The sequence below is a fragment of the Palaemon carinicauda genome, chromosome 2 (genome assembly GCF_036898095.1).
Source record: "Palaemon carinicauda isolate YSFRI2023 chromosome 2, ASM3689809v2, whole genome shotgun sequence".
NCBI classification, from domain to species: Eukaryota; Metazoa; Arthropoda; class Malacostraca; order Decapoda; family Palaemonidae; genus Palaemon; species Palaemon carinicauda.
In genome coordinates, this window is record NC_090726.1 from 194,652,225 (window position 1) to 194,679,177 (window position 26,953).

The 26,953-nt window shown below is 40.4% G+C and overlaps 2 protein-coding genes and 1 long non-coding RNA gene across 5 annotated transcripts in view; 2 read left to right on the forward strand and 1 right to left on the reverse strand.

Annotated features, from left to right (window-relative positions):
- Positions 1–3,987, forward strand: part of LOC137622774 (uncharacterized) — a 15,521-nt gene extending 11,534 nt beyond the window's left edge. The window contains exons 4-5 of the mRNA XM_068353368.1: positions 3,352–3,549; positions 3,809–3,987. Coding sequence (XP_068209469.1) covers positions 3,352–3,549; positions 3,809–3,903 — 293 coding nt within the window. The 3' untranslated portion in view covers positions 3,904–3,987. The remainder of the gene's footprint in view (positions 1–3,351; positions 3,550–3,808) is intronic.
- LOC137629291 (uncharacterized) overlaps positions 1–12,168 on the reverse strand; it is a 122,676-nt gene extending 110,508 nt beyond the window's left edge. The window contains exon 1 of the long non-coding RNA XR_011041480.1: positions 11,008–12,168. This is a non-coding gene — a long non-coding RNA (uncharacterized lncRNA). The remainder of the gene's footprint in view (positions 1–11,007) is intronic.
- A 1,533-nt stretch (positions 12,169–13,701) lies between these two features.
- Positions 13,702–26,953, forward strand: part of LOC137629314 (zinc finger protein 681-like) — a 43,176-nt gene continuing 29,924 nt past the window's right edge. For 2 of the 3 annotated variants that reach the window (XR_011041481.1, XM_068360583.1), the window contains exon 1: positions 13,702–13,849. Coding sequence is in view for 1 of the 3 variants with exons in the window: in XM_068360574.1 (XP_068216675.1) it covers positions 13,844–13,849; positions 24,508–24,668; positions 25,008–26,211 (1,371 nt within the window). In the remaining 2 variants the exon portion in view is untranslated. Of the gene's footprint in view, positions 13,850–24,507; positions 24,669–25,007; positions 26,222–26,953 lie in introns of those variants that run through there. The other variant, XM_068360574.1, reaches the window with a different exon arrangement.

Sequence of the window (26,953 nt, forward strand, 5' to 3'; positions counted from 1 at the left end):
AAGGCATAGAATGTAGATATATTTATTACTATAGAATCAGAATATCATCTAATTTCTCCAGAACAAAATATGCAAAACATTCCTCATAAAATAGAAAAAGAATTAACAAAAATTGAATCAGTAAAATAGCGACAGTTATTATGTAGATTCGTGGGTAACATATACAGTATATTATGGTGTGAAATTCTCAAGTGATAAAATATTCGAAACCGATATAGAGATGATTATTCCATTCATATTTAACGTCTGCATTCAACTTTCATAAAGATATTTGGCTTAACAGACTCATCTTGTTTTACAATTATCTTTATGTTAAGCTATATATATATATATATATATATATATATATATATATATATATATATATATATATATATATATATATATGTGTGTGTGTGTGTGTGTGTGTGTGTGTAACGTGTATATTATATATATATATATATATATATATATATATATATATATATATATATATATATATATATATATATATCGTATGTATATATATGATATATATAACATGTGTGTATATATAATATAAATACATATATATATATATATATGTGTGTATACATAATATATATATATATATATATATATATATATATATATATATCGTATGTGTATATATGATATATATATAACATATGTATATATATATATATATATATATATATATATATATATATATATATATATATATATATATAATATATATGTGTATTTATATGATATATTTATAATATATGTGTATATGACATATATATGTGTATATATATATATAAATATATATATATATATATATATATATATATATATATATATATATATATATATATATATATATACATATATATAAATATATATATATATATATATATATATATATATATATATATATATATATATATATACATATATGTATATATACATATACATATATATGTATATATACATATACATATATATGTATATATATATACATATACATATATATGTATATAACATATATATATAAATATATGTATATATATACATATACATATATATATACATTTATATACATATACATATTGTAAGGACAGTGAGACAAGCGTCACCAAGATCAACTGATACTTTATTCAAATGTGCATGGGAGTATATTACAAGGTGCGGACGGAAAGGTAGGATGGCACTGGTGCCAAATCAGATTGAATTGCCCGCCAAAATATATGTTTTCTTACACTTACAAATATACGAATTATGAGTTAACAGAAACATGTAATGAAATAATACATATATCAAAATGTAGCTCTGATAGAGCGGAATACATATACATGGGAAACCACGGTGTGGCGAAAGAAGAATTCAAATAAATAAACAGTTTGTTGATTTTCTGGACGACGAAGGGAGCGGTGTCCTTACAAGTACTGCCGCCCCCCCCCCCACCCCAAGACATCGGGCGGCGTAGAGGGCTGATGATCAATCTTCGTATCTTTTCGGGCGTCGGAGGGTTCCTCTTGTTTTTGAACGGAGGGGCGCGCCGGCTGTCGGCGTAAGGATCTCTTCCTCTTGTCGTCGTTTGAAGATTTTTCTTTCGTTGGGCGCCTTGTTTTGAGGTGGAACTCTGGATCTGCCAGGTCCGGCGGAGGCGGTGTCGCTTCCTTCGAGAAACACTGGTTTCACGGGTCTATTGAGACCCAGTCCTCTTGGCCATGGACGTCGAGAAGGAAGGCTTTCATTGTCTTCTTAATTACCCGGTAGGGCCCTCGATAAGGTCTAGATAGTGGTTGTCAATGAGCGTCAACACGGACGAAAACGTACCCGCAGTCATCCAGGTTTTTTGGCTTGAAGTGCTTGGTTCTGTCCTGGTAAGTTTTGAGACATGGCCTGAACTTCCTGGCGATGTCCCTTAGGTGATCCAGCTGCGTGTCATCGGTTGATGAGGGAAAGAATTCGCCAGGAACTGTGAGCGCCTCCCCATAAACCTTTTCGGCGGGCGAAGGCTCGCCGTCTGCGCGAGGGGCGGCGCGAAGGCCGAGGAGTACCCAAGGAGGTCGTGATTTCCAATCCCCGTCGGTGCAGCTCGCCATCAGGGACGCCTTGAGGGCGCGGTGAGTTCTTTCGACCATGCCGTTTGCCGCGGGGTTGTATGCCGTGGTGCTGTGGAGCGTCGTCCCCATCAGGTTCGCCAAAGCGAGCCATATTTCTGAGAGGAAAGCGGGGCCTCTGTCTGTCGTGATGTCGTCAGGAACGCCAAACCTGCTCACCCAGCTTGACAGGAGGGCTTCGGCGCATGCTTGAGTCGTAGCTTCGGTCATCGGCGATGCCTCCAACCACCTCGTGGAGCGATCGATGATCGTAAGCAGGTAGCGAGCAGATCCAGAAGGGGGCAATGGTCCCACGACGTCGATGTGTATGTGACCGAAACGTTTTTTTGGCTGGGGAAAATCGCCTACCCCCGATTCGGTGTGACGGCTGACTTTGCTTGACTCGCAGTTGATGCATGACTTCACCCATTCCCGGGCGTCCTTTTTTATCCCTGGCCAGACGAACTTTTCAGACAGAAGGCGAGCGGTGGTGCTTCCTGAGGGGTGTGAAAATCCATGGATGATATCGAATATTTTCCTTCTGCAGGAGGCTGGATACCCAGGGACGTGGGCGGCTGGTGCTGGTGTCGCAAAGAATAGTTACTCCTGCTGGTCCAAGGGGAATCGCACTTATCTTGAGCGCGGATGGCCCCGTCAGGTGATCCTGTGCTTCTCAGTCGGTGCGTTGTTCGGTTGCGAGATTGGCGTAGTCGATTCCCAGGTGGATTGCGTCAATTTCAATCCTTGAAAGGGCGTCCGCGACTGGGTTTTTCTTTCCTGGGACGTAATGTATGGTGCACCCGAATTCGGCGATTGCTGCGAGATGACGTTGTTGTCGGGAGGACCATGCGTCTGTCGATTTCGTGAAAGCGTGTACGAGGGGTTGGTGGTCCGTCGCGATTGTGAAGGGAGTGCCCACCAAGATATGCCTGAAGTGGTGGACAGCGAGGTAGACAGCTAGGAGTTCCCTATCGAAGGTGCTGTATCTTGTTTCGGCGGGTTTCAATTTCTTGCTGAAGAATGTCAAAATGTAGCTCTGATAGAACGGAATACATAAACATGGGAAACCACGGTGTGGCGAAAGGAGAATTCAAATAAATAAACAGTTTGTTGATTTTCTGGACGACGAAGGGAGCGGTGTCCTTACAATATATATATATAATATATATAATATATATATATATATATATATATATATATATATATATATATATATATATATATATATATATTACACATATCTAATCATTATTAAACATGAATTATTATTTAACTTTTCCAGAGTATGATAAACCTCCTGCAACTCCAACACAACGAGTCAACCCAACCACTGATGTCCATCAAGAAACTCCCAACTTTACAGCCTCAGAATCGACCGCCATCTTCCTGGCCATTGTGTGCGGACTCATGGCGTTGTTAGTGACTGGACTGGGTTGCTATACCTGTCGCTTGATGAGATTGTTTAAGCGGACAAATGGAGGTAAGGTCAAAACCATTCATTCAGATAATCAATTATTATCCATTTCCAGTTTACAAGTACGAAGAAATTGAGACTGACTTGCTTAAGGGGGTTTAAAACATGTAAAAATAAAGTAGTGACTAAGCCCTGAATAGTTACATCTTCAGACTGCTTCAAGATGACTGATTTATTGAGATTTCTTGAGACCTACTCTCTAATTTAAGGGGGTTAATATACGAAACAAAAACGTAAAATTAAAATCTCTTCCTTTTTTTTTCAGAAATCCCGCCAATTCTACCTGATCTCTTCCCTACAAGAAGGCAGAACCACTTTCACAACACAGAAAACGTTATCTACAACGCAGCTATTCGCTAAAACTTAAGCTAAATGCATACAAATAGCCTACCCTCAAATATACATACATACATACATACATACATACATACATATATATATATATATATATATATATATATATATATATATATATATATATATATATACATATATATATATATATATATATATATATATATATATATATATATATATATATATATATATATATATATATATATATATATATATATCGCTCGCTTGCGACGTCATAACTCAAAAAAATTTATTTTTGAGTTATCCATATAGACATATTCATCTTCAAATGCTGATTTTTTGGGAAAAGTGTCATAATTGTAGCTAAAAAATTGATCGCAAGAGGTGCTAAAAGTCCCAATGACATACATTATTATGAGAGTGTTTTAATTGATTAAAATGGCTCTCAAAATAGCTATTTTTGAGTTATGACGACGTTGTCGCAAACGAGCGATATATATATATATATATATATATATATATATATATATATATATATATATATATATATATATATATATATAAATATAAATGTTGTCAGATTTTGAACTCTTGCGTCCCGAGCCATACAGCTCGACTGACTCCGCTGGTAGGATAGAGGATAGGTAAGATGACCATTTATGTGAACAGCAAAAGAGGGACAGATGCAAATAGCTCAAGTGCATTTGCACTCATATTGAGTCATCATGGCATAAATGCAGAAGTTTGATACATACGTATTTTCAACAACTGGGCTCTTATTAAAGGTCTTTTGATTACTGTGTTTTTATTCAAACATTACTTCTGACAATTTCAACAAAAAAAAATTGTATTTATTTTATTCGGTAAAATTGTAAAGATGGCCTCACAAAGAGAAAAAAAATCATAATTTTTAGAGTATCAATAGATTTTTTTTTATCTTCACTTAGTACATTAAAAAACAAACTGTGATAATTTAGAAAGGCTATCAATGTCTGTTTTTATTAAAAAATCATTGTTACATTTCAAACAGAAAATTATTCTTCAATTCTTAAGGAGAATTCTGCACATTACACAAAAAAAAAAGAAAAAAATCTCATCATTCCTTGGTGTATTTTTGGCTTGATTTGGGTTTCTTTACGAGTGATGGGCGAGTTTCAAAATATTCATTAAATTCACTGCAATTCAAGTCGAAGTTACATTTCACTATTAGTGCAGACTTAAGCGCAGATACTTGTAACTGCCTTTTTTCTGAGGTCCAGAAGTTGTTCATCGGGGAGAACAATCTTTGTAGGAGCATTGGAACCAGGTAGACTAAGACAAAATTCAATAACCTGTTATGTTTCTGAAAGGAATGGTTTTATTATCAGAGTGGCAGAAAATATCTTCCCATTTTCTATCCGCCTCGACATCACTTACTTTCCCCTGTTGCGTCTTTTCAGCTGTCTGTAAGAAATTTATCACACATGTAATTTCGTCAAAAAGTTCATTATTATCTATTTCTAAATCAGGTCTTATCCCTTGAATAAAGTTCACTGCTTCCTGAACCTGAGACCAACATATTGAATTACTCTGAAGAAGGGCCCAATCAAAATTGTTCACTTCATCAAATGGCTTATTTCACTGATCTAAGTATTTCACTGATGTTTCATAAAAGCACTCTACTGCAGCTTTAAAATTTTCAACATTATTCCCACTCCTCTCGAAATCTCGGAGCACCTTAGTGGTTATAATTAGGATGAACAGTTCTCTTTTTCGTTCTGTTATTTTCATTTTCAAGTCTTTTACGATGCAAGAATCTTCCATCATAGAAACTTTTTGGGACTCAATAATGTGTATCCGTGGAAAATTATACTCTGACCGTGTATAAAATAAAGCCAAACCTCTGAAAATGGATCGTCAAAAAACTGCTTGAGAAGCCTTGGGCATTTATCCTGGGGCAAAAAATAAGTCTTTAATGGTTTGAATGACTTTAGAATCTTTTCGACACCTGGTCGTAAAGCAAGCCACCTTGTCTTTGTATATCCTAATAAATTTTGGTAATACACATCAACATTTTCGCCAATTTCTTTCAGTTGCTCCAATCGGACAGTGTAGATGTAGAAGAAGGAATATATCTTCACGGTTATAACTTCCAAATCTATACGTAGACAGTCAGTTGCAGCTTTCATACAATTATTTAAGATATGAGCTGCGCAGTGAACACCAATCAATTTTTTACCTGGAACTTGTTGCATTCTGTAGAAGACATTATTTTTGCCTACTCTTGATGATCCGCCAAAGTTGCAGTTTGTATTATCAGGGCACAAAGCCAAAACTTTAGAGGATAAATCATTGAAACAAAGAGTTTCTTTTATATAATCTGATATAATTTCCCTTGTTTCTTCCCCAAGGTTTTTGACGTTCAATACCTTGACCTTGATGCCATGGAAAGGTGAAAAGTACCTAACCAAAAAGGGACATAATTTGATATTTCTGTGATTTGAACAGTCACAATATAAGGTAACACAATTTACATGGGACAGACCATCCTTTCAGTGCTCTAAGGCATTGGGCAAGAAAACATTATTAAAAATTGCCTCCGTTTTTGTTCTGGCACAAACATGCTTTCAAAGCACTTCTTGATAAGCTTTGAACGGAATGGTATGCCCATGTCCCTTCGAAAGCTGCCAGCTTTATTTCTCTTTCTCTAAATCCTTCCTTCTCCAGGAAGGTGGTTATCGACTTGCTGGAGGAGGCGGATGCATCGGCATGCTTATGTCTGTCGGTTTTTATGTGACGCTCAATGTCATATTCTCCACCATTCGCTATTGAAAAGGATGATGAGCACGTGATACATTTGACATCACTTTCACTTTTTTTTTAAATGTAAGTAGGGTATTCTTTTTCTAAGTCTCTGTTGAAAGTAGCATTCCTTCTGGCTGACATGATTTCCCGAAATGTCCGTCCCCCATCAAGGGCTGGTTGTGTACTAACCGGCATAATAGCAACAGAGATAGGGATCGGCTGTTCACTGTATCATACCGTGACTCATACGTGTACTTTAGTTTGTATAAAGAAAACAGAGCATTAGCTGCATTATGCAGCTGCTGCTGCACTGTATCAGGCAGCAAAGTGAACTTCAGAAATTTGGTAAAAAAATTAAAAAGTCATCAATTCATATAACTAAACACATGTACAGTGGCAATTGGGGGCCAAATGTGGGACATATGGCTGGAAGGGGGACATTAAGGCGTCCCCCACAGGGAGTGATTTCTAGGGGAACAAGGAGTCAAAATGGGTACGTATGGTCACCCTAAGGATAGGCGAAGTTGCGCGTTTGCACTTGAACGGAAAACAAGTTCAAATCTGCTTGAGAACTGAAGTGTAATACTCGAATGTCTTACACACACACACACACATATATATATATATATATATATATATATATATATATATATATATATATATATATATATATATATACACACATATATATATACTTCCTGAGTGGGGATACGTTAACGTGGTGAAAGGGTTGGTGAATTGACATGATCAGCAAAGCTGTACTAGTCAGGGCCACCCATACTAGCTTAGTTTCCTGTGAGTGATCAGGCTAAAGTCACCCTCCATCACCAATCTGCAGTGGCTAGCGTGATGATGAAAAATGGCAAACCTCAGACATGAGTAAAGACATGTCCATGACCTTGTCCTACAGTGGACTGCTGCATTTGTGGTTATATATATATATATATATATATATATATATATATATATATATATATATATATATATATATATATATATACATATATATATATATATATATATATATATATATATATATATATATATATATATATATATATATATATATATATATATGAATATATATCACAAGCACACGTGATTTCAATCAATGTAAATATCACCCACGAATGGAATTTAATACCGAATTCTATCTTGGGAATATACATCCACTTGTAATTCATTTTATGGTAACAGCTTCTGGACGGGTGGATATTCTAACCCCCACCTGTTCAGCTGGAAACATGCCTGCAGGGACTCTACCGACTGAGCTATCAAGAGAGATAAAAAGTTTATGACAAGTCCCCGTACATATTCCTGTCGAATCCATGAATCTGTACATACACTCGAAATAAACCCATCTCCACCGTGATAGCTGAATCGTAAGTTTGCAACACGTGGTTATTTTAAATGAATATATATCACAAGCACACGTGATTTCAATCAATGTAAATATCACCCACGAATGGCATTTAATACTGAATTCTATCTTTGGAATATACATCCACTTGGAATTAATTTCATGGTAACAGCTTCTGGCCGGGTGGAGATTCGAACCTCCACCTGTTCGGCTGGAAACGTTTCCAGCCGAACAGGTGGAGGTCCCTGCAGGCATGGTTTCCAGCAGAACAGGTGGGGGTCCCTGCAGGCATAGTTTCCAGCCGAACAGGTGGGGGTTCGAATTTCCACCCGGCCAGAAGCTGTTACCATAAAATGAATTCCAAGTGGATGTATATTCCCAAGATAGAATTCAGTATTAAATGCCATTCATGTGTGATATTTACACACACATACACACACACACACACACACACACACACACACACATATATATATATATATATATATATATATATATATATATATATATATATATATATATATATATATATATATATTTATACTAATGACCCAATCAGTAAAGAGATAATTCAGGGGGAGTTAAGAATGTATGGTATAAAACTATAGGTACATTGTTGATAGCAATTGAAGATGAAAAAACTAAGGTTGCGTTAAGGTAGAGGAGTATTGTTGGAGTCAACCTTCTGACTTCTGCCTTTCCCTGATGGAGTCTTTAGCAAGATTAAGTAATCTACCTTCCTTTGAAACCACTAAATACAATCGTTCTGAGGCTACCTAAGATGCAAACACAATGATTTTTTAAATTCATGTGAATGTACTGTATATAAAAACTGTATTTTTTTCCTACATTTTATTCTCCAGATTCAGTTTAAGGTCATTATGAAAGTTTCTAACGGCATTAAGCACATCCATTAGAGTTTCAAACTTACGAACATTGATATATAACTAAGAAGTATGGCATAAAACCTACGGCCATTAACACAAAACTCAAGAGCATTGACATAAAGCTAACTAGCATGGCATAGAATTGTGATTAGAATGAAACTTACGAAAATTAAATTACACTTTTAAGAATGGATCATTAGGCCACAACTTACTAGCATTAAAGTAAAACTTGTGAATATCGTTTAAAAACAAATAGTGACATAAACTTTGTAATCCCTGGCATTAAACTAATAAGCATGACTTAAAATTTGGCATGAAACTTATGAGTGCTGAAATAAACTCTTATGATTATTTATATAAAACTCATGGAAATTGAATAAAACTTACAAACATGATATAAATCTTAAAAACATTGGTTATTCCATTGACATAAAACTAATAAAAAAAAAGTTAAATTTGCTAACACGCCATAAAACTCAAGATGGTTGGCATAAAACTTACGAATACTAGCGTAAAACTTACAAAAATCGGTATAAAGCTTACAAATATTGACGTAAACTTCCAAAAATGGCATAAAACCTACGAACATTGTCATTATATAAGTGTGTGTATAATCATATCCACATGTAATTAACACTTTATGGAGGAACATATACCATATCACTGCGTTGACAGGTTAGGTTAGGTTAGGTTCACATTATATTCTGGAATCTTTGGATTATTTTGGATTACAGTAATGGATTTGGGCTGTATGGAGTAGCACTGGGTTCTATGAGGCCATTCAGCGTTCAAGTGAAAGTGGAGAAAAACCTTGTAGTAACACCATGAAGTGAAATTTAGAAGTTGGACAGCAATAAAGAAGAGAGGAAGCAGCAGCAGCAGAAGTAAAGTAGAATAAAAAGCAAGCGCAGCTAGGCTAGGGGCCGGGCCAAATTAACGTTGCAAATACCCTTAATAAAGTCAATAGTGCAATACATAAGGCACCTGGGCTTATAGCATCCTGCTTTTCCAACTATGGTTGTAGCTTAGAAAGTAATAATATCAATAATAATAATACCCCCAGTAACCCCACTATATGACTGGTACCTTGGTCCAATGTTAGATTCCAGCCTCTGACAACTTGTCAGGTTAGGTTAAGATACGGAATGTTATGAAAGGCTAATGATAAGGGTCATTTGTTTATTTTTAACAGTTTAGGCTATATTATCACTAAAACAGCTTTTATTACGGTGCCCCTAGGTTATATTTACTGAAATTATGAATTTAATGTTAGGGTAGAATTCTCTCTTGTAATAAATGGCTTTCTTTGGATTTGTGACCAAGATTCCTATACAGAAGATTCTATCTTCTGTTTTATAGTGTTTCTTGAATTATTTCAAGGTTAGATTTCCTAATCAACTCCTTTTAGTTCTCTCATTTTCACAAATTTGAGAACTCTAACTTTCTAAAAACCTATATGAAATAATTCGAAACTTTTCTTTAATCAATATACTCCATTAACTTCCATGATTACCGAGAGGGCAGACAATTGACTACGTTATTTCTAGTGGTAAATAACCAACGAAGATAATCAAACAACGTATTTTTTCATCAACTGCCACAATAAATGACAATATCTAGGTTAATTCCCTAAATTATTACTTCCGTTAACATAAAAATTACTAGGTAAAACAGATTTCCGAACATTTCCTTTATTTTGAGTAATATCCCCATGTAATTTGTGACGATAAAAATACAAAATCTCTTGTGGTGAAAATGGTATGGATATGATAGTATATAAATAAAAAGTCGTTTATACTTGAGAAAAAATATACCTAAATCCTTTTCAACCTGCATTTATCAAAATGGGATTTTGTGTATGTGAAAGGTAACAGCGTTGTTTATTAAAATAAAAAGATATATATATATATATATATATATATATATATATATATATATATATATATATATATATATATATATATATATATATATATATATATATATCCCTTTCGTTGTTCTCTCTAGTGCGCTTACTTGAAATGGGTATTCCAATATAATTATCCTTAATTCGACAGCCGTAAAACAATAGCCTAATACACATACTTAACTAAAAAACTAACAGCCCACACTTACCCCGGTTTGCTGCACATGGAGCTATGAATTTCTAATGCAATATGCATCGCGATGACGTAATATATCCAAGCACTGAACAATAAATGGTAAAATTCGCGAATATCCGGAAACAACATACACATTTCTCAATACAAACTATAACACCGTTACACAAGCAGTTCTTCAGTCTGCATTGTTTTGAACTTTTAAACGCCTTTGTAAGAAATAGAGAAGCTTAACTGTGCCTTTTTTCTTGTAACAACCTGTAGATGGCTCTGACGCAGATTAGGGACCTGCTCCAGTATCCTGATCAATCTGAATTTTATGACACGAGAAGCTAACTGATTATATTGATCACTATTGAGACAAAAAGGGTTGGTAAAAAAAAAAGAACCACTTTAAGTGCAGGTTTATTTTCCCCGAAAATTGCAATTATAGTTTAAAAATGTCCGTCAACTTCCCAAAAAGGCAAAGTCTAGTACCACAGGTAACAGGTTTTTTTTCTTCTTCTTCTTTGATATGAAACTGTGATTTGTTGATACTAGGTGATATTTAACTTTTTAGAGTTTTTTAACTGTTTTTTGGAGAGGAATCTCTATCTTAAAAGCAAATTAGTCTTCTTAAGATCAACGGCAAACACAACATATATGAGGAATTGTCCTGTAAACGTAGGTGAGTTCGACTTGCTGTTGGTGAATCTTTTGTGTATGTATTGAAAGCAACTAATATTGTAAAAGCTTTTACTGCAAAGTGTGTTCAACCACAATTTAAATGCCAAGGAATGAATGAGGCAGTGACTATTGTGTTATTTTCTGTAGTCACCCTCTGTTAGGGTTGTTGCAGCGTATTGGAAATGTCCTTGCCTTACAATCTGTTGGACGGGAGTTCGAGACCCATTCAAGTTCAATAGTTTCTAGTAGTGTCTGCGACCTCACTATTCTTCTGAGCTAAGGATGGGGGTGTGTGGGAGCCTATAGGTCTACCTGCTGAGTCATCACCAACCATTGTCTGGCGCTCCTTGGTCCTACCTTGGGTGGAGAGGAGCTTGGACGTGGATCTTATATACATATGGTCTGTCCTAGCTAGGGCTTTATCACTGTCCCTGGCCTCTGTCATCTATGAGCGCCCTTTGAACATTTAAACCCTCATTATTTCCAGGTTTGTTCTTTCGATACAAGAAAAAGATCTGACCACGCAAGAAAATAATGTAAAATAGTGATAAGTAAAATTAATGTAGACTACAAAGCAAACAGAATAATGAGGACCAGATAGGTGGATGAAATTTGGCCTACATGACCCAATAGGCTACTTTGACCAGGGAGGCCACAGTGCAACCAACACTGCGAGGTAAAAGTTGAAAGAAGTTGGCAAGGCTGAATAATGGAAACTGAATATGCGTTAAAAAGTTGTTAAAACTCAATCATGTTTTAAATATGATAAATTGGACATTTCCCAAAATAAGAATATAACCATCCAAACTTTAACATGGTTTTAATATCTATACGCCGAACATTCCAGCCTTAAAACTGTTAAAAGTGTTACTATTAATTTTTGGGATGATCAAAGGTCTCATCGTAGTCCTAGGCCTTTCTTCTTGTCATAGCCTTAGAACAAGATGCATCTTAATTAACAAGCTAGGCCTATTCGTAGAAGCCAAAACTGCACTGCCTTTATTTCTATGATGAACACAATAATGAAATATCACATTTGATAATGGAAACTGACTAATGCACTTACCAACATCCACTCCACCAGACTCCTTACATTTTCCAGGAACTAAATGGAAATAGCCTATTGGCTTCATGATCATGAATTGTCTGATGTCTAGGCCTAGGATAGTTCTCGTGATTCCTAAAACAATGAGCCTCCGCTGCCTTGAATATGAATTTCAGCTTCATCGTTTATAATTCAGAATCTTTCGACCACATAAATACTATCTGTTTCTTCGGTGATATTAATGTGTGCTGTGGAAGATGCCATTTGAGTATGTTTTCCTAAAATCTCAAAATGTCTGCCTGGGTTTATCGCAAAGTTCATTTTAAAAACTATCGTAATTAACTTTTAATGACATTATAAACATACAATTAAACACAAATCTCATCCGTATATATACATTACTTATTAATCAAATCAAGAAAGGATTGAAATAGTAATCTAACATTTTTATAATCTGATTATGAAACACTAAACTAAAGAACGTCAATTGATAAATAGAAAATAATGTTTGCTTTATAAATTGTTGCTACTGCATAAAGATAAGAAATAATTGTTATTACGTTGACTTAAACGTTATTTACAATATGTCTTAAAAATGTTCAAATGGCAGCCATATGATCAAGTTACGAAAATATTGGTTCCATTGTGAATCATAGTACACACACACACACACACACACACACACACACACACACACACACACACACATATATATATATATATATATATATATATATATATATATATATATATATATATATATATATATATATATATATATATAGGCCTATAATACTTATATTTAAAGAAAAATAAATTTACTAGTGGACTGATCAGAATTGGTAATGTCTCTACTATAATAACACCATTCTCTATTGTATCCATAAGTGATTAAATAATTTTTATTTTAAATCTATAATATGTATTTATTTTCGTCAGTTTATAGCCTCATTGAGAACTTAATTTTGTATCTATAGACTTTTCTTGTGGGAGTCATTACTTATTTCTACATTGTGGGATTGTATACAAAGCTGGAGTCAAACTGAAAACTTATAGATAAGTCATTATGTCGTCGAAGGTGGTTTCAAATTATAAAAGACCATAGTGTGTACAGTGGATATTCCCCATCTTTATAAATGCAATGGCTGTGAGTATATTTTTGCTTCTTAAAGCATATTATTTAGATTTTACTTAATAGTAAGGTACCTTAGCCCAAAGAAATACCCTGCCGTAGCCTACGCTAGGCTATCGTATCTCACTGGAGTTCACCGTAAATCTTTACTCATGCACCGTACTAGTATGTCTAGACTATCATGACTTTTGCAAGTGTAATTAACCCCAGGACGCCCTCTTAAATTATGTGAATTAGGAAATTATTTTTATCAATAATAGCCAAGCTACAACCCTGGTTAGAAAAGCGGAATGCTACGAGCCCAAGGGCTCCAACGTCGAAAATAGCTCAGTAGGGAAAGGGACTCTCCTCCGTACAATATAAAGTAATTGTGGATATATATATATATATATATATATATATATATATATATATATATATATATATATATATAGAGAGAGAGAGAGAGAGAGAGAGAGAGAGAGAGAGGGAGAGATATGTATGTATATGTATATATACACACACTAAGTATTTCTTTCTGGTCAAACTCAGCGGCATTACCTGACATGTAACCACTCGGTCTCTCCCCGTCCCTCAGGTAGGGAGAGAGGGAGTAGTCATACCCTGGTGTGTGTACATGTATTCATCGGTATTATAGAAGAACACGGCAACGTGTTAAGCTATAATCTTACCTGTTTATTTAAATATTGAACAATGCTTTTGATTAGTTGCGTACACTAGTAGCAAATGAACTATGTGGTGTATGTAGTTGGTCGGGACAGGTATGAATTTTTATATTACTTACCAAATTGATTTTTTTTAGGGGAAAATTATATATATTATCGTCTGAAATATGATACGAAGCAAGTTTTACAAATTACGAAATATTGTGATGTAGTTGTTACTCGGCCAGCAGTGAAGCCAATTGGGAAGCAAGCACAGGGTGAAGCAATGCCACCCCCCCCCCCCCTTTACCCTGGTAGGTAAGGATGCTGCCTCTAGGTTAGGTAATGTTCATGTGTTTAATTCTTATTTAAATTGTGTTGTGTTAGTCATAACTTTTGGAATCTTAAAGTTTCTAAAATTTGAATTGTTCCGTAACCGAAATACAAACCACGCTATTTACAAAGGGTTATTACTTTTAGCGTAGCTGAAATGGCGAGCCATTAGAATTTAACGAGGGTGTATTACCCCCGCGCTAGTTAGCGGGGGGGTAGGGGAGTGGTAGCTAGCTACCCCTCCTCCCCCTCACACACAGGTGAATACTCACTTTCACTTTTGGCTCGGACTGTGACAGACGTCTCTGTCTTGGTCCTCGCTTGGCAGCCATTGTCTGTTTTGTCTTTACTTAATCGCTTACTTTTCTTTTACTCAATATATATGTAAACATGTTTTCATGTTTGTATATATATTTGAGTATAGAAATAAGTAAGTTTCCTTTTCAGATGTGTGTGTGTAGTGTACATATCTACGTGGAGGCCTCGGCAGTTAGGCCACCACGGCCTAATTTTATGGGTTGCGATCGAGTTTGACTTCGGTCTTTCTCTCTCTCTCTCTCTTGAGGTCGTTCACCCTTTTACTATGTTTTACTACGCCCTTGTAGCTTCCTTCCCGTGTGGGTGGGGTTGCTACGCCGTACATTTTGTCTCAATTAGTTTATGAATCTAATTGTAGTTGTTATTTTTTCAGCTTGTAGAACGATTCCTTTCGGGGTTTTCGTTTTTTCTTTAGTGTTCATTCATTTTTAAATTACATAATTACATAGTTACATAATTATAATTGTTATAATTCTGTTTTGGTTACAGCTCTCCTTCCGCGAGTGTAAGTGGTTGTGAGGGCACGTGCCTGTTGTGTAATTCTTGTTCCTTTTCCTCGGGATTCCTCTTCGGAGCCTTCCCGGGGGAATGAATGTGTACTAATATTATTTGTTTTATTTTTTTACAGTTACCGATCTAGTTCGTTTCTGTAATATAGCAACGGTGTGAGCTGTCTGGTTGAGTCCTGGGGATTCGGCTGTTGCTGCCTCCCCCCTTGTATTGTCGTCAGGGGCGTGTCTCCTTCTACTGGTAGTACTCCCGTGTCGACGGACAGCTCTCCAGTTCATTTTAGAACAGTCAGGAGGCTTGCCTCCTTGGGCGGATAACTTTCCTTCCGAGGGAAGTTTTTTCCTGTCCAGGCTTGAGCTTTTCCTCTTTTGGGGGGTTCTTCTCTTGCCTTTTTTTCGTGCGACTATGCTCTTGGTGCTGAGCGGTCGCACCTGCAGTTTCGCTCAAGGGGCTGGGCAACTGCAGGAGCTCCTCTTCGGAGGATTGCCCCTTTTTAGGTCACTTCCACGAAGTGTTTCTCTTTCGTTCGCGAGAGAGTACACTCATAGAGACTCCTCTTCGGAGGTTTCTTCTGTTGCTGTTGCTGTTGGCCTCCCTCGCCGTAAGGCCCTCCGTCCGCCTCGTCGTAAGGGCCTCTCATCTCCCTATAAGGGTGCTTGAGGCGCCTTTTTTGAATCTCCGTTTGCAGCCTACAACTTCTTTTTCTCGATCTTCCGTCTTGGTGCAGATGGACAGCAGTCTAATCTCGTCTTCCGACGGGCAACGGTCTTCCCGACGGACAACGGTCTTCCCGACGGACAGCGGTCTTCCGACGGACATCAGTCTCCCGGCGGACAACGATCCCTTCGGGGCAAAGGGTTGCCCCCACGGGGGTTCTTCCCTTGCGTGTCAGGGTTTCCCTGCGCGCCCTTCTGTTCGTCAGCGCTCTCCTGTTCGTCAGCGCTTTCAAGATGATCTTCCCTGCGGTTCCTGTTACGTGCCCTGTGCGCCCACGTTCGCCCTCGCGATCTAGAACTTCGGTTCAGGTCGGGGTCAAGGACTCTTCTTCTTTGCGCAGGCTTCCACGCGTAGCCTTCTGCTCGTCAGCGATCATCAGCTCGTCAGCGATCATCAGCTCGTCAGCGATCATCAGCTCGCCAGCGATCGTCAGCTCGTCAGCGATCATCAGCTCGCCAGCGATCTCCGGATCGCCCACGTGTGTTACAGCTGGCACGCCAACGTTCTCCAACACTTCTGAAGGAACATGGTTCGCCAGCTACTAGCTCAACTGCGGATGCTGATCGCCATCGCGCGACCCTCAACTGCAGATGCTGATCGCCATCGCGCGACCCTCAACTGCGGATGCTGATCGCCATCGCGCGACCCTCAACTGCAGATGCTGATCGCCATCGCGCGACCCTCAACTGCGGATGCTGATCGCCATCGCGCGACCCTCAACTGCAGATGCTGATCGCCATCGCGCGACCCTCAACTGCGGATGCTGATCGCCATCGCGCGACCCTCAACTGCAGATGCTGATCGCCATCGCGCGACCCTCAACTGCGGATGCTGATCGCCATCGCGCGACCCTCAACTGCGGATGCTGATCGCCATCGCGCGACCCTGAACGATTGCCCGCTTACGCATGCTGCTCCTCATCGCACAACCCTGAACGATCGCCCTCTTGCGGATGCTGATCACCATCGCACCCTTTCACGCGATCATTCACCTGCGCATGCTGCTCGCCATCGCACAACCCTGAACGATTGCCCGCTTACGCATGCTGCTCCTCATCGCACAACCCTGAACGATCGCCCTCTTGCGGATGCTGATCACCATCGCACCCTTTCACGCGATCATTTCACCTGCGCATGCTGCTCGCCATCGCACAACCCTGAACGATTGCCCGCTTACGCATGCTGCTCCTCATCGCACAACCCTGAACGATCGCCCTCTTAAGGATGCTGATCACCATCGCACCCTTTCACGCGATCATTCACCTGCGCATGCTGCTCGCCATCGCACAACCCTGCACGATTGCCCGCTTACGCATGCTGCTCCTCATCGCACAACCCTGAACGCTCGCCCTCTTGCGGATGCTGATCACCATCGCACCCTATCACGCGATCATTCACCTACACATGCTGCTCGCCATCGCTTACCGCCAGCGATCTTCTTCACCTACGCGGCAGCACGATCCCTCGCCGTCACGCCCATTCGCCTGCGCGCCCGAGCGATCGCTCGCCTGCGCGCCCGCGCGATCGCTCGCCCGCGCGATCACTCGCCCGCGCGATCGCTCGCCTGCGCGCCCGCGCGATCGCTCGCCTGCGCGCCCTCGCGACCGCTCGCCTGCGCGCCCGCGCGACCACTCGCCTGTGCGCCCGCGCGACCGTTCGCCCTCGCGCGACCATAGTTCGCGGCGAATTCCACAGCCGGTGGTAGCAGCAGGGACGCGTGCTCCTAGGCGGCACTCGGGATCACCTCCATCCAAGCACAGGTTGGTAGTGCAGGACGAAGACAGGTCAGTACAGCATTCTTCCCACCTTCTTTCAGGCAGGAACCGTCGTGTCCTCTCCAAAGGATCGCCCGATCCCTTTCACCTTAGCGAGGATTTCGGACTCTGTGTCCTTGGAGCAGCAGACATGGTTTGATCCGCTGGCACGGGCGTTAATGAGGTTTATGAAACCAGCACTCACCGGCCAGGGTAACAAACCAGCGGCTGTCTCTCCTACGCTGAAGAGAAAGAGAGGAGTGGACTTCGTGGTGACTTCCCCCAGGGCGAAGTTGGTTCCCAAGAGGTCGGTCTCGAGGGTCCCCTCTCCTGCACGAGTACTCTCTCCTTCTCCCGCCCTGGAAGGATTTTTGGCGGGGGGGCTTTCCGTTGAAGATTTCTCCATCGGACAAGGGGTGACTGCTTACCTCTTCCTCTGGGAGCTTACCAGGTTCTTTCCCTCCTCGGTTACGGCCCGAGGTTTGGTTCAAGGAAGCTACAGGAAGATCAAGGGTACTTTCCTCCTCTCGAGCTCAGGCACCTTGGCCTTTCGTCGTTAAGTATCTACTTGCGGACAAGCTCGATGTTGTACCATCTGGACGCACTGACTGAAGGCTTCCTTCGGGTGTCTCATCTGTGGAGGTCAACGACCTCAGACACCCTTCCATCCTTGAGAAGAGTTTTGTCTTTGCCCAAGGACAGAGACTTAAACATCTGCTGTGCGGAGTAAATCGACTTCCGGTTTCACTCCTCCAAGGCGCTTTCTTCCAGACTCTGCAGGGCTCCAGCTCCCTTTTCTTTCAACCACGTCGGCCTAAGTTATCGGCTACGACAACTGGGACAAGGTGTCCAATTGCAGTTTCCTCCTGTCAGGAACAGATGGCACGGGAGACTCCCCCGGGGGGGCATAGTCCTAAAAGGAGTTCACGAACTCTAGGATTGCAGGTTTTTTTTTTCGCTGGGAGGATGCTTAAGGTTACTCATCCGAATGACAGCTTCCCGATGCCCATTCCCGCACAATCTCTGTGAGTAGCCAAGGATATCGCGCCTGCCGTCTCTGTCAGCGAATTCAGTGTCTCTGAACCTCTATGCCATAGCATCAGCAGAGTTGCCCGGTTGGGCAGAATGATCCATACCTTAGGCGAAGGTCTTCCTTAGGATCATCGACGGCTTCACCCCCGGCCCCCTCAGTCGATCCTTTCTTGTAAGGAAGGATCTGAGAGGGGATGTCCATAGTCGACCTCTCAGCCCTGATCAAGTTTGTCGAACAAACTTCGGCCAGCGTAGACCAGCAGAATCGATCAGACTGGTAACGAGGCGACAGGACTCCTTTAACCCTGGATCGGAAGGACGGGTACTTTCAGTTTCCATTCCATCCATCTTCCAGGGTGCTCGTCGAATTCAGCCTAAAACTGCAAGTATTCCTGCTTACGATGCAGTGTGGCTATCCCGCCGTGGCATAGCAGGTTTGGTTCCCCAGAGAACTCTCCCTGCCTTCCTCTTGGCCGCTCAGGTGCAGACTTCCGCCTCCTCTGCTGTTTGGAGGGCTGGTCAACTCCGGTAGGCTCGGGTTTCGACCTTCTTCAGCGCCGGGAAAAGCTTCCGAATGCTGACCATGAGTGTGGGCTCATGGTATTTTGCTTGGAGCCTTCTCTTCCTCTGCCTCAACATCTGGAGTATCTGGCCATGATATTGAGTCAACCGCCTTACCACGTTGGAAACCCCGCTTCTCGTCCGTCCAGCGAGGTTAAGCAACGTCGGTACTTGGATGGGTGACCACCTGGGGACGCCAGATTCTGTTACCACATCCTCCGAGCCTTCCTTTCGGTTCACCGTGACAAGACTGAGGAGAGTCGCAGTACCTGTTCTCAGTCAAGCAGAGTTTTCAGCCCTACCTTGGAACGTTTCCTAGTTCTTCTTTCCTCATTGACCCGTTTATAGTCCGAACGGTCGCCTCAGGATAAGTTCCATGTGGGGCGATCCAAGTTCCGGTGGCTTCAGGCAATGTTTAACCGGACTCCCTGGCCCTATGGGACCAGCGGAACTATTAAACCTGCAATGGGTGTTGACCTATGGAGCCTCTTGATGGTAGTGGATATTCTCGTCCTTTCCCCACATTCTTGATGCGGTTCTCGGACTCGTCAAAGGAAAGGGGGGGGGCATGTTCCGGTCCAGGCCTATGGTCAAGACCTGAAGGATACCTCTCCATCATTCAGGCAGGCTTAAGGGCCTTAGTCTGGCCCCTCTTCAGATCCTACCGCTCCTGCCAAGTCGCCCCGTTGCGTGTCGACTTCATGCTAACCAGCAGGGGACGCATTTTCACACCTTCACATCTTGCAGTAGAGATATCGGGATGATTGAGATTCTCTCAATTCCACCATCGGCTCTCTCATTCCAGGCAGGGGAATGTTTCTCTCAGACTATCCGAGCAGAGCCTCATAGAGAGAGTGTACCTAGGGGTCTTTGACCTTGGGTAACCAGCAAGTGCTGGTCTGGGGGACCTGATCGCGACAGCTTGGAACCTCAAGCTTCCGCTAGTTTTCCCCCCAGTCTCAGACCCCGAGACTCTGGCAAGATGCATTCCGGTGATGGTGGGACAACTTCGACGCCTGCGTCTTCCCTCCTTTTTGTCTGCGGACAATGGGTCTCAACAAAACCAGGTTGTCTGTCAACCTTTCAATGGGAGAGCTCCACTGGGACTATGTGCAGAACGGTTTCTGGACCCTCTGCTTCCCCTGACGGAACTCCCGGGAGAGCTTCTCCCACGGCGCAGACTACTCAAGCAACCACACTGCGACATCTCTCCCGAACCGGGGCGTCGCTTCGGCTTCATGCCTGGAGACACTACGCTTCCTCCTCTGGAAGAGACAACCCGCTACAGTCGCGGTACGGAGGTCGCGTCATCTGCGATAGTCATCCACAGGGATCTCCCAGGCAAAGTGAAGAGTCTAAGGTGGTTGGTGCCGTGGGAGATATACCTCTTCCCGTGAGGCCTCTTCTCCAGCAATAACGGTCTTATTGCCTTTCGGCGGGAGGAAACTCCTTTCCGCTCTTGGCAATGAAGCCTGTCGCTCAGCCTTTCCCTGACCTTCAGGCTTAAAGGAATAACTTTTTCCTGCCCGCTGGATCTATCCTCGCTCATGCGAAGCTACGATCGTCCCTGCCCTAGTCGGAGGAAGACCTCCAACTTGGAGCATGGCTCGGACTTTTAGTCCTTTAAGAGATCTTCTCAAGACCCTTTTACGACAGGCCTCGGATTGTATTCCGCCCTGGGTCTTCTGCTCACTCTGGCCACGGCCAGTGTGTAAGCAATCTTCTTGGTCTCTTACTACTCCCCCCCTTTCTAAGGAAGAGGGGAAGGCAACATTCAGGCTCGCTCCTGAGTTGTTGGCTAGACTCAGAATCTGAGGGTCCCGACCCTTCGGTCCGATTCATTCAAGATTTTGAGTCTCCATTCTGTGTCTGATGTCCCAAGACCTTCTCTTTCTTGCCAGTACAGGAATCGAGAGGTTAGCGCTGGGAACAGCTGCAGTTTGGCCCCAGTTGCAGCCGATTTGGGAACACAAGGAGGACATGGGGGGAGAGTCACCAGTATACCTCTTCAGCCCGGACTCAAGGACATTCATCTCGACCTGTCTTCAGACCCTCCCCCGTCACGTCGCCCTACAGCACGATGTTGGATACATCGCAACGTCCCTCGCCTTCGAGTAATACTACTCTGTGACGCAGGTGCTACAAGCTGGAGTCTGGAAGCGTCTGATGACCTTCGCAGCCCGCTTCCTGCAGGGCGTGACCCACAGGAGTCTCGATACGTTTTCTATCGCTCTGTGGTGGCTACACAACAGCTGGTCTAACCTCAGGCTCCTTTTTGGACAGGTAGCAGAAGGTTGAGGGCATTGTTATCAGGTTTTAGTCTGCATGAACGAAAGAAGTATGTCTGGCCCTTACTTCTTTCTTCATCATCCCCTCTACAGGGAAGCAGCATCCTGGTCTCTGCATAGCTGACCTCGAACCTCTGCAGGTAAACCATGCTTCCTTGTGTTCCGAGTATTGAGTCAATACTGTCGCGTCCCCCATACCCTGACGAGGTGGTATTGGGAACGTCTTAACCCAGAGTTCCTTCTGGAACTCCAGGTCAACTGCCTAAGACGGGTCACACTTCTTCCTTCACACACAAGCTTACGTAGGCCACATGGTTCCTTGCGGTGCAAGGAACTTGTGAGGTGCAGGGACTCCTTTTCTCGAGTGCGACTCACTCGGATTCTGAGTCCCCGGGTAAAGCCAAAGCCAGTATGGCTGGGGACTTTCCACCCTTCCTAAGGGATAAGTCACCCTTTGTAAATAGCGTGGTTTGTATTTCGGTTACGGAACAAATGACAAATTCGAAGATAATTTGTATTTTTCCTAACCATACAAACCTTAGCTATTTACACATATTTGCCCGCCAGCCCTGTCCCCCAAGACAAGTCCTACCTCTAAGTGAAAGTGAGTATTCACCTGTGTGTGAGGGGGAGGAGGGGTAGCTAGCTACCACTCCCCTACCCCCCCGCTAACTAGCGCGGGGGTAATACACCCTCGTTAAATTCTAATGGCTCGCCATTTCAGCTACGCTAAAAGTAATAACCCTTTGTAAATAGCTAAGGTTTGTATGGTTAGGAAAAATACAAATTATCTTCGAATTTGTCATATAAATGGGCTTTTCCCAATTATTTGCATCAGGACAGTTCAGAAAATCTATAAGTACAGGAGGAACGCCAATTATTTTCTTCATTAGGAATATTGTGGTATTATCATCATCATCCCCTCCATAGCCTATTGACTCAAAGGGCCTCAGTTATATTCATCAGGATGATATGTAGGCTGGATATTTGACTACAGTACATTGTTTTTCGTACATTATTTGTAATATAAGGTCAATCCTGGAACCTGATTAATTCTTCTGTTTTTAGTTTAATCAACCATGCTCTGTCTTCATTAGTTTTTACTGCATGAAATTGATGTCATTTTCCTAATTTGTAGAGTTGCTGCTACAATTCTGACAATTTATTTGCTTTCATAATGAAACTTGGTAATGTTCCGCTTGAGGAGTGATCAGTACTAGTAGGTGTTCCTATGTCAGTGAGTGTTCCTGGTACCTCACAAACTGTATTCTGTAATTAAAAATATGGTTTTCCATTGTATTTGGATCCAGCACAGTTATTGTGTGAGAAGTATTTAGGTTTGGCAACAGTTCAGAATTTGATAAACCTTTGCAAAACGTGATCACCATATGTCAATACCTCTAACTTGACATTAGATTCAGTATGTTCTCTCCAGAAGATTCAAATACGAAGACCAATCTTCCAATCTTTAGGATTTTCATAGAATGCAGATGATTTCCAACTCCTGTGTTTAGCCTGCTGATAACAAAAGCTTTACTACTGTATATTGCTGTATGCTTTGAGGTTAAAATAGATATTGAACAACTGTGATGTTGCAATTTTAAGGTACATTATCAGCAGAACAGTTCCCTTTTCTTTGGAAATTGCCAGAAATCTCATTCTGGTGGTACTTTGTCGGCAATAAAGACTTCTTTCAACAATAGCAACAAGTTTCGTGGTCTATTGGGAAAGTTTTTGTTTTCCAGTGATAGATAATTGTTTTTTTACCATCATGCAGAACTACAGAATAAGGTATCAATTCCATATATATTTCCATGCGAACACGGGTTACGAATATAGTGGATCAACCGAAAAAGGGTATCATGAAAGGACTAACTACGAACCTTTCTTCTGAGGGGCTAAACAAAACTTACTGAAAGGCATCGTGAATATAGAAGAGAATTGATTAAAAAAATAATCATTTGATACGATAAAGCATTGAAAATAGGACAAAGTAAGCTACAGTACTTGTAATTTACTGTATTTTGAGACCCTTAGTCATTATCTATGTGACTCATTGAAAAACAAATAAAAAGTCAGACATGTGCTGCTCTTAAGGCACTGAAGTGCTTTTTTAGGTAACATATAAATGATTAGAAGTTCTGTTTGTTGCAGTTTCAGAAAAGAACCAGAAAGCAATATTTTCAAGGCCACATTCTTATTGCTATAGAATATGGAATCCATAACCTGTATAAAAGATGGTAGTGGCCTGTTTCTGTTGTTAATCCCCTGCACTTCAGATCATTATCTTCCGATTTCCAGTAACTGTAAAATATCATATATCTTCTTGGAAATACGTAGATGTTTTTCTAATGCAGAAAATGCAAGGTATTTTGCTTCTTAGTAAAGAATTTTATGCTTAGTTTATTTTAGAACTAAGAGAACCTTCTGATTCTATGAATGAGCACGTACATTCAGTTTGTACGCTATACTATTTCTCAAGTAAATGTTTAATATAGTGTTTTATATGCATTACAGACTCCATCAAAACAAGGGGTTGCATGCTGTTATTGTTTTGACAATCTAAGCTCCAAACAAACACTCTTGAGACACAAGCGGAGAAGACACCCAAATGAGTTGATAAACGAAGGATATGAGAAGCCCAGAAATCCCCTTATTTGCAGGGACTGTGATTTCAGGTTAGTGCCAGAAATGGTCAGAACAAATTAATGTTTCTGATACTTCTTACTGAAAATTTACTCCTCCAACATGGCATGTATAAAGAATTTATTTTATTGTATGCTGGTACAACAGATACAGTTTGCTTCAGTCATGCCACATATTAATTACTCTTGACCAAAAGGAAAGAGTTGAGTTGTTGCTTGAGTGTTATGATTATGAGAGATAAGGAATACAGTACTTTGGTATGCATCAAAACTTGGCTCTTTTCTAAACCTCTGTACAGTACTGCACTGCTATATACATGTAATCGGAAAACAAGAAACAGGTATTAATCTAAGCTTTATCTGCTCAAACAGGTGTCTTCATATGAAGAAGTTGATTGAGCATTATCGTCTTCACAACCGAAGATTGAAAATTGGCCATGTTAGCTTCTGTGAAGAAGAGGGATTCTTGCAATGGAAAAAAGATATAGAAAAGAAAACAAAGGCTCACTTTGTTCTCCACAGGGGACGCAGAGAGACACAAAGTACGTTTGTAAAAAACTATTACTGTAATAGGTCTGGATTTTTCATCTCAGTTGGGAAAGGCAAAAGAGTGAGATTGAAAATGTCTTCAAAAATTAATTATACTTGCTCTGCTTTTCTGAGAGTTGTACATCATAAGTTCACAGGAAAAGTTGAAGTAGAGTTTTGTCTTGATCACACTCACGAATCTGATCATACCAAGGATAAGATTGCTCACCTAGAATTACTGACGGATCTAGACAAAGTAAAAACTCCAGTCAAAATAGAACTGGTTTTGCCCAATGAAAGTGATCTTACAAAATCTGAAAATAATTGCATTCCAAATGTTGATACCTTGCCAGCAATGTTAAAGGGTCAAAGCAGTGACAATGGAGTTGACCCGGTATTTATCACTAACGACTGCGTAAAAGAGCAAAATTGTAAAGTTGAATATTTGTCTGTTGTACATGAAGGAAAAATAAGTGATAATGTTAACTTAGACATCTGTGAAAATCAGGTTACCAGCTCCAAGAACTTACACCTTCCTAAAGACTCCTTTCATATTTGTAAGTGCAGTGCTTCATCCACACCTTTTCAAAGTAAACTGGACGCCAGTAAGTCTGAAAACGTTGAATCCACAAAGTGCATTTGCCAAGGTAATACAGTTGTGATCCATGAAAATTTGAATTTCTGTACTAGAAAAAAAGTGAAGGGTAAAGAATTGGCAAATATTACTCATTCCTTAAAATCAGAAAGCACCCGTGAGAAAGAAGTCGCTGAAAATGACGCAGTTTCTAAAAGCGTTGCTCTTATAAAGAATTCTTCCATTGAATGTACGAAAAGTGAACTTTTAAGGATGATGAGTGAGATAATGGACATTATCACAGAAACATCATCTTCTCAAACACTGAATAGCTTGAGAAATCACATTGTGTCGGCTCATGCAGTTGGAAAGTACCTTCAGTCTGTTGGTGCCAAAGAAAATAGGGCTTTTGACAATGATAGTTCAGGTGCTTTGAATACATGGGAATGTTTGATACAAATAAATAAAGAATAGTAAAGGAAAATATTGTGTTTTAAATAGTCCAATGATTACTCATAGTATAGGAATCATAGGGTTATAAATTTTAATATGGTATACTATACGCATCAGGTTACTTGGTTCTTCATGGATATAAATCTTGTTATAATTAACTTTAAAACCTATCAAGGTCGTTGGTCTTAATACCTGGTGTGGTTTTGGGTACAGTTCCTCATTAGATGAAAGATTTCACCAGTCATTTTATTCCTATCCACAAGGATGACCATCATTATCGACTACTGTATTTATCTTATATAAGGCTCAACTTCCCAAGCAAGTTTTGTCTCTCCTGTTTTGCATCATATTGAATCAAAATCTATAATAAGATTAGGTAACTGGTTACAGTACTGTAATGCCCCACCTAACATCTTTATTTGGTTTCTCAACATTAATTGGATTTTTCACCTTACAAACAAACTTGTATGTTTTCTATGCACATACTGATCTCAAAATAATACTTGCTACTTGCTATCATTTTATACAAATCAGATACTTATATTAAAAATCCTCTTTTTGAAGTACAGTGCTGAACAGTACAGCACTTATGGTTATCGTTATTTTACATTGTATAAACAGACGCAAGGTTGCGAAAACAACATAACGCGGATTCTAGTTTTTTATTTGACACTTAAGAATGAGCAGCATAAAGTCAGAACTGACCTATGTTGAACCAACGTAAAACGAGAACCAGAATTATCAGCTTTCATATTTGAGAGAA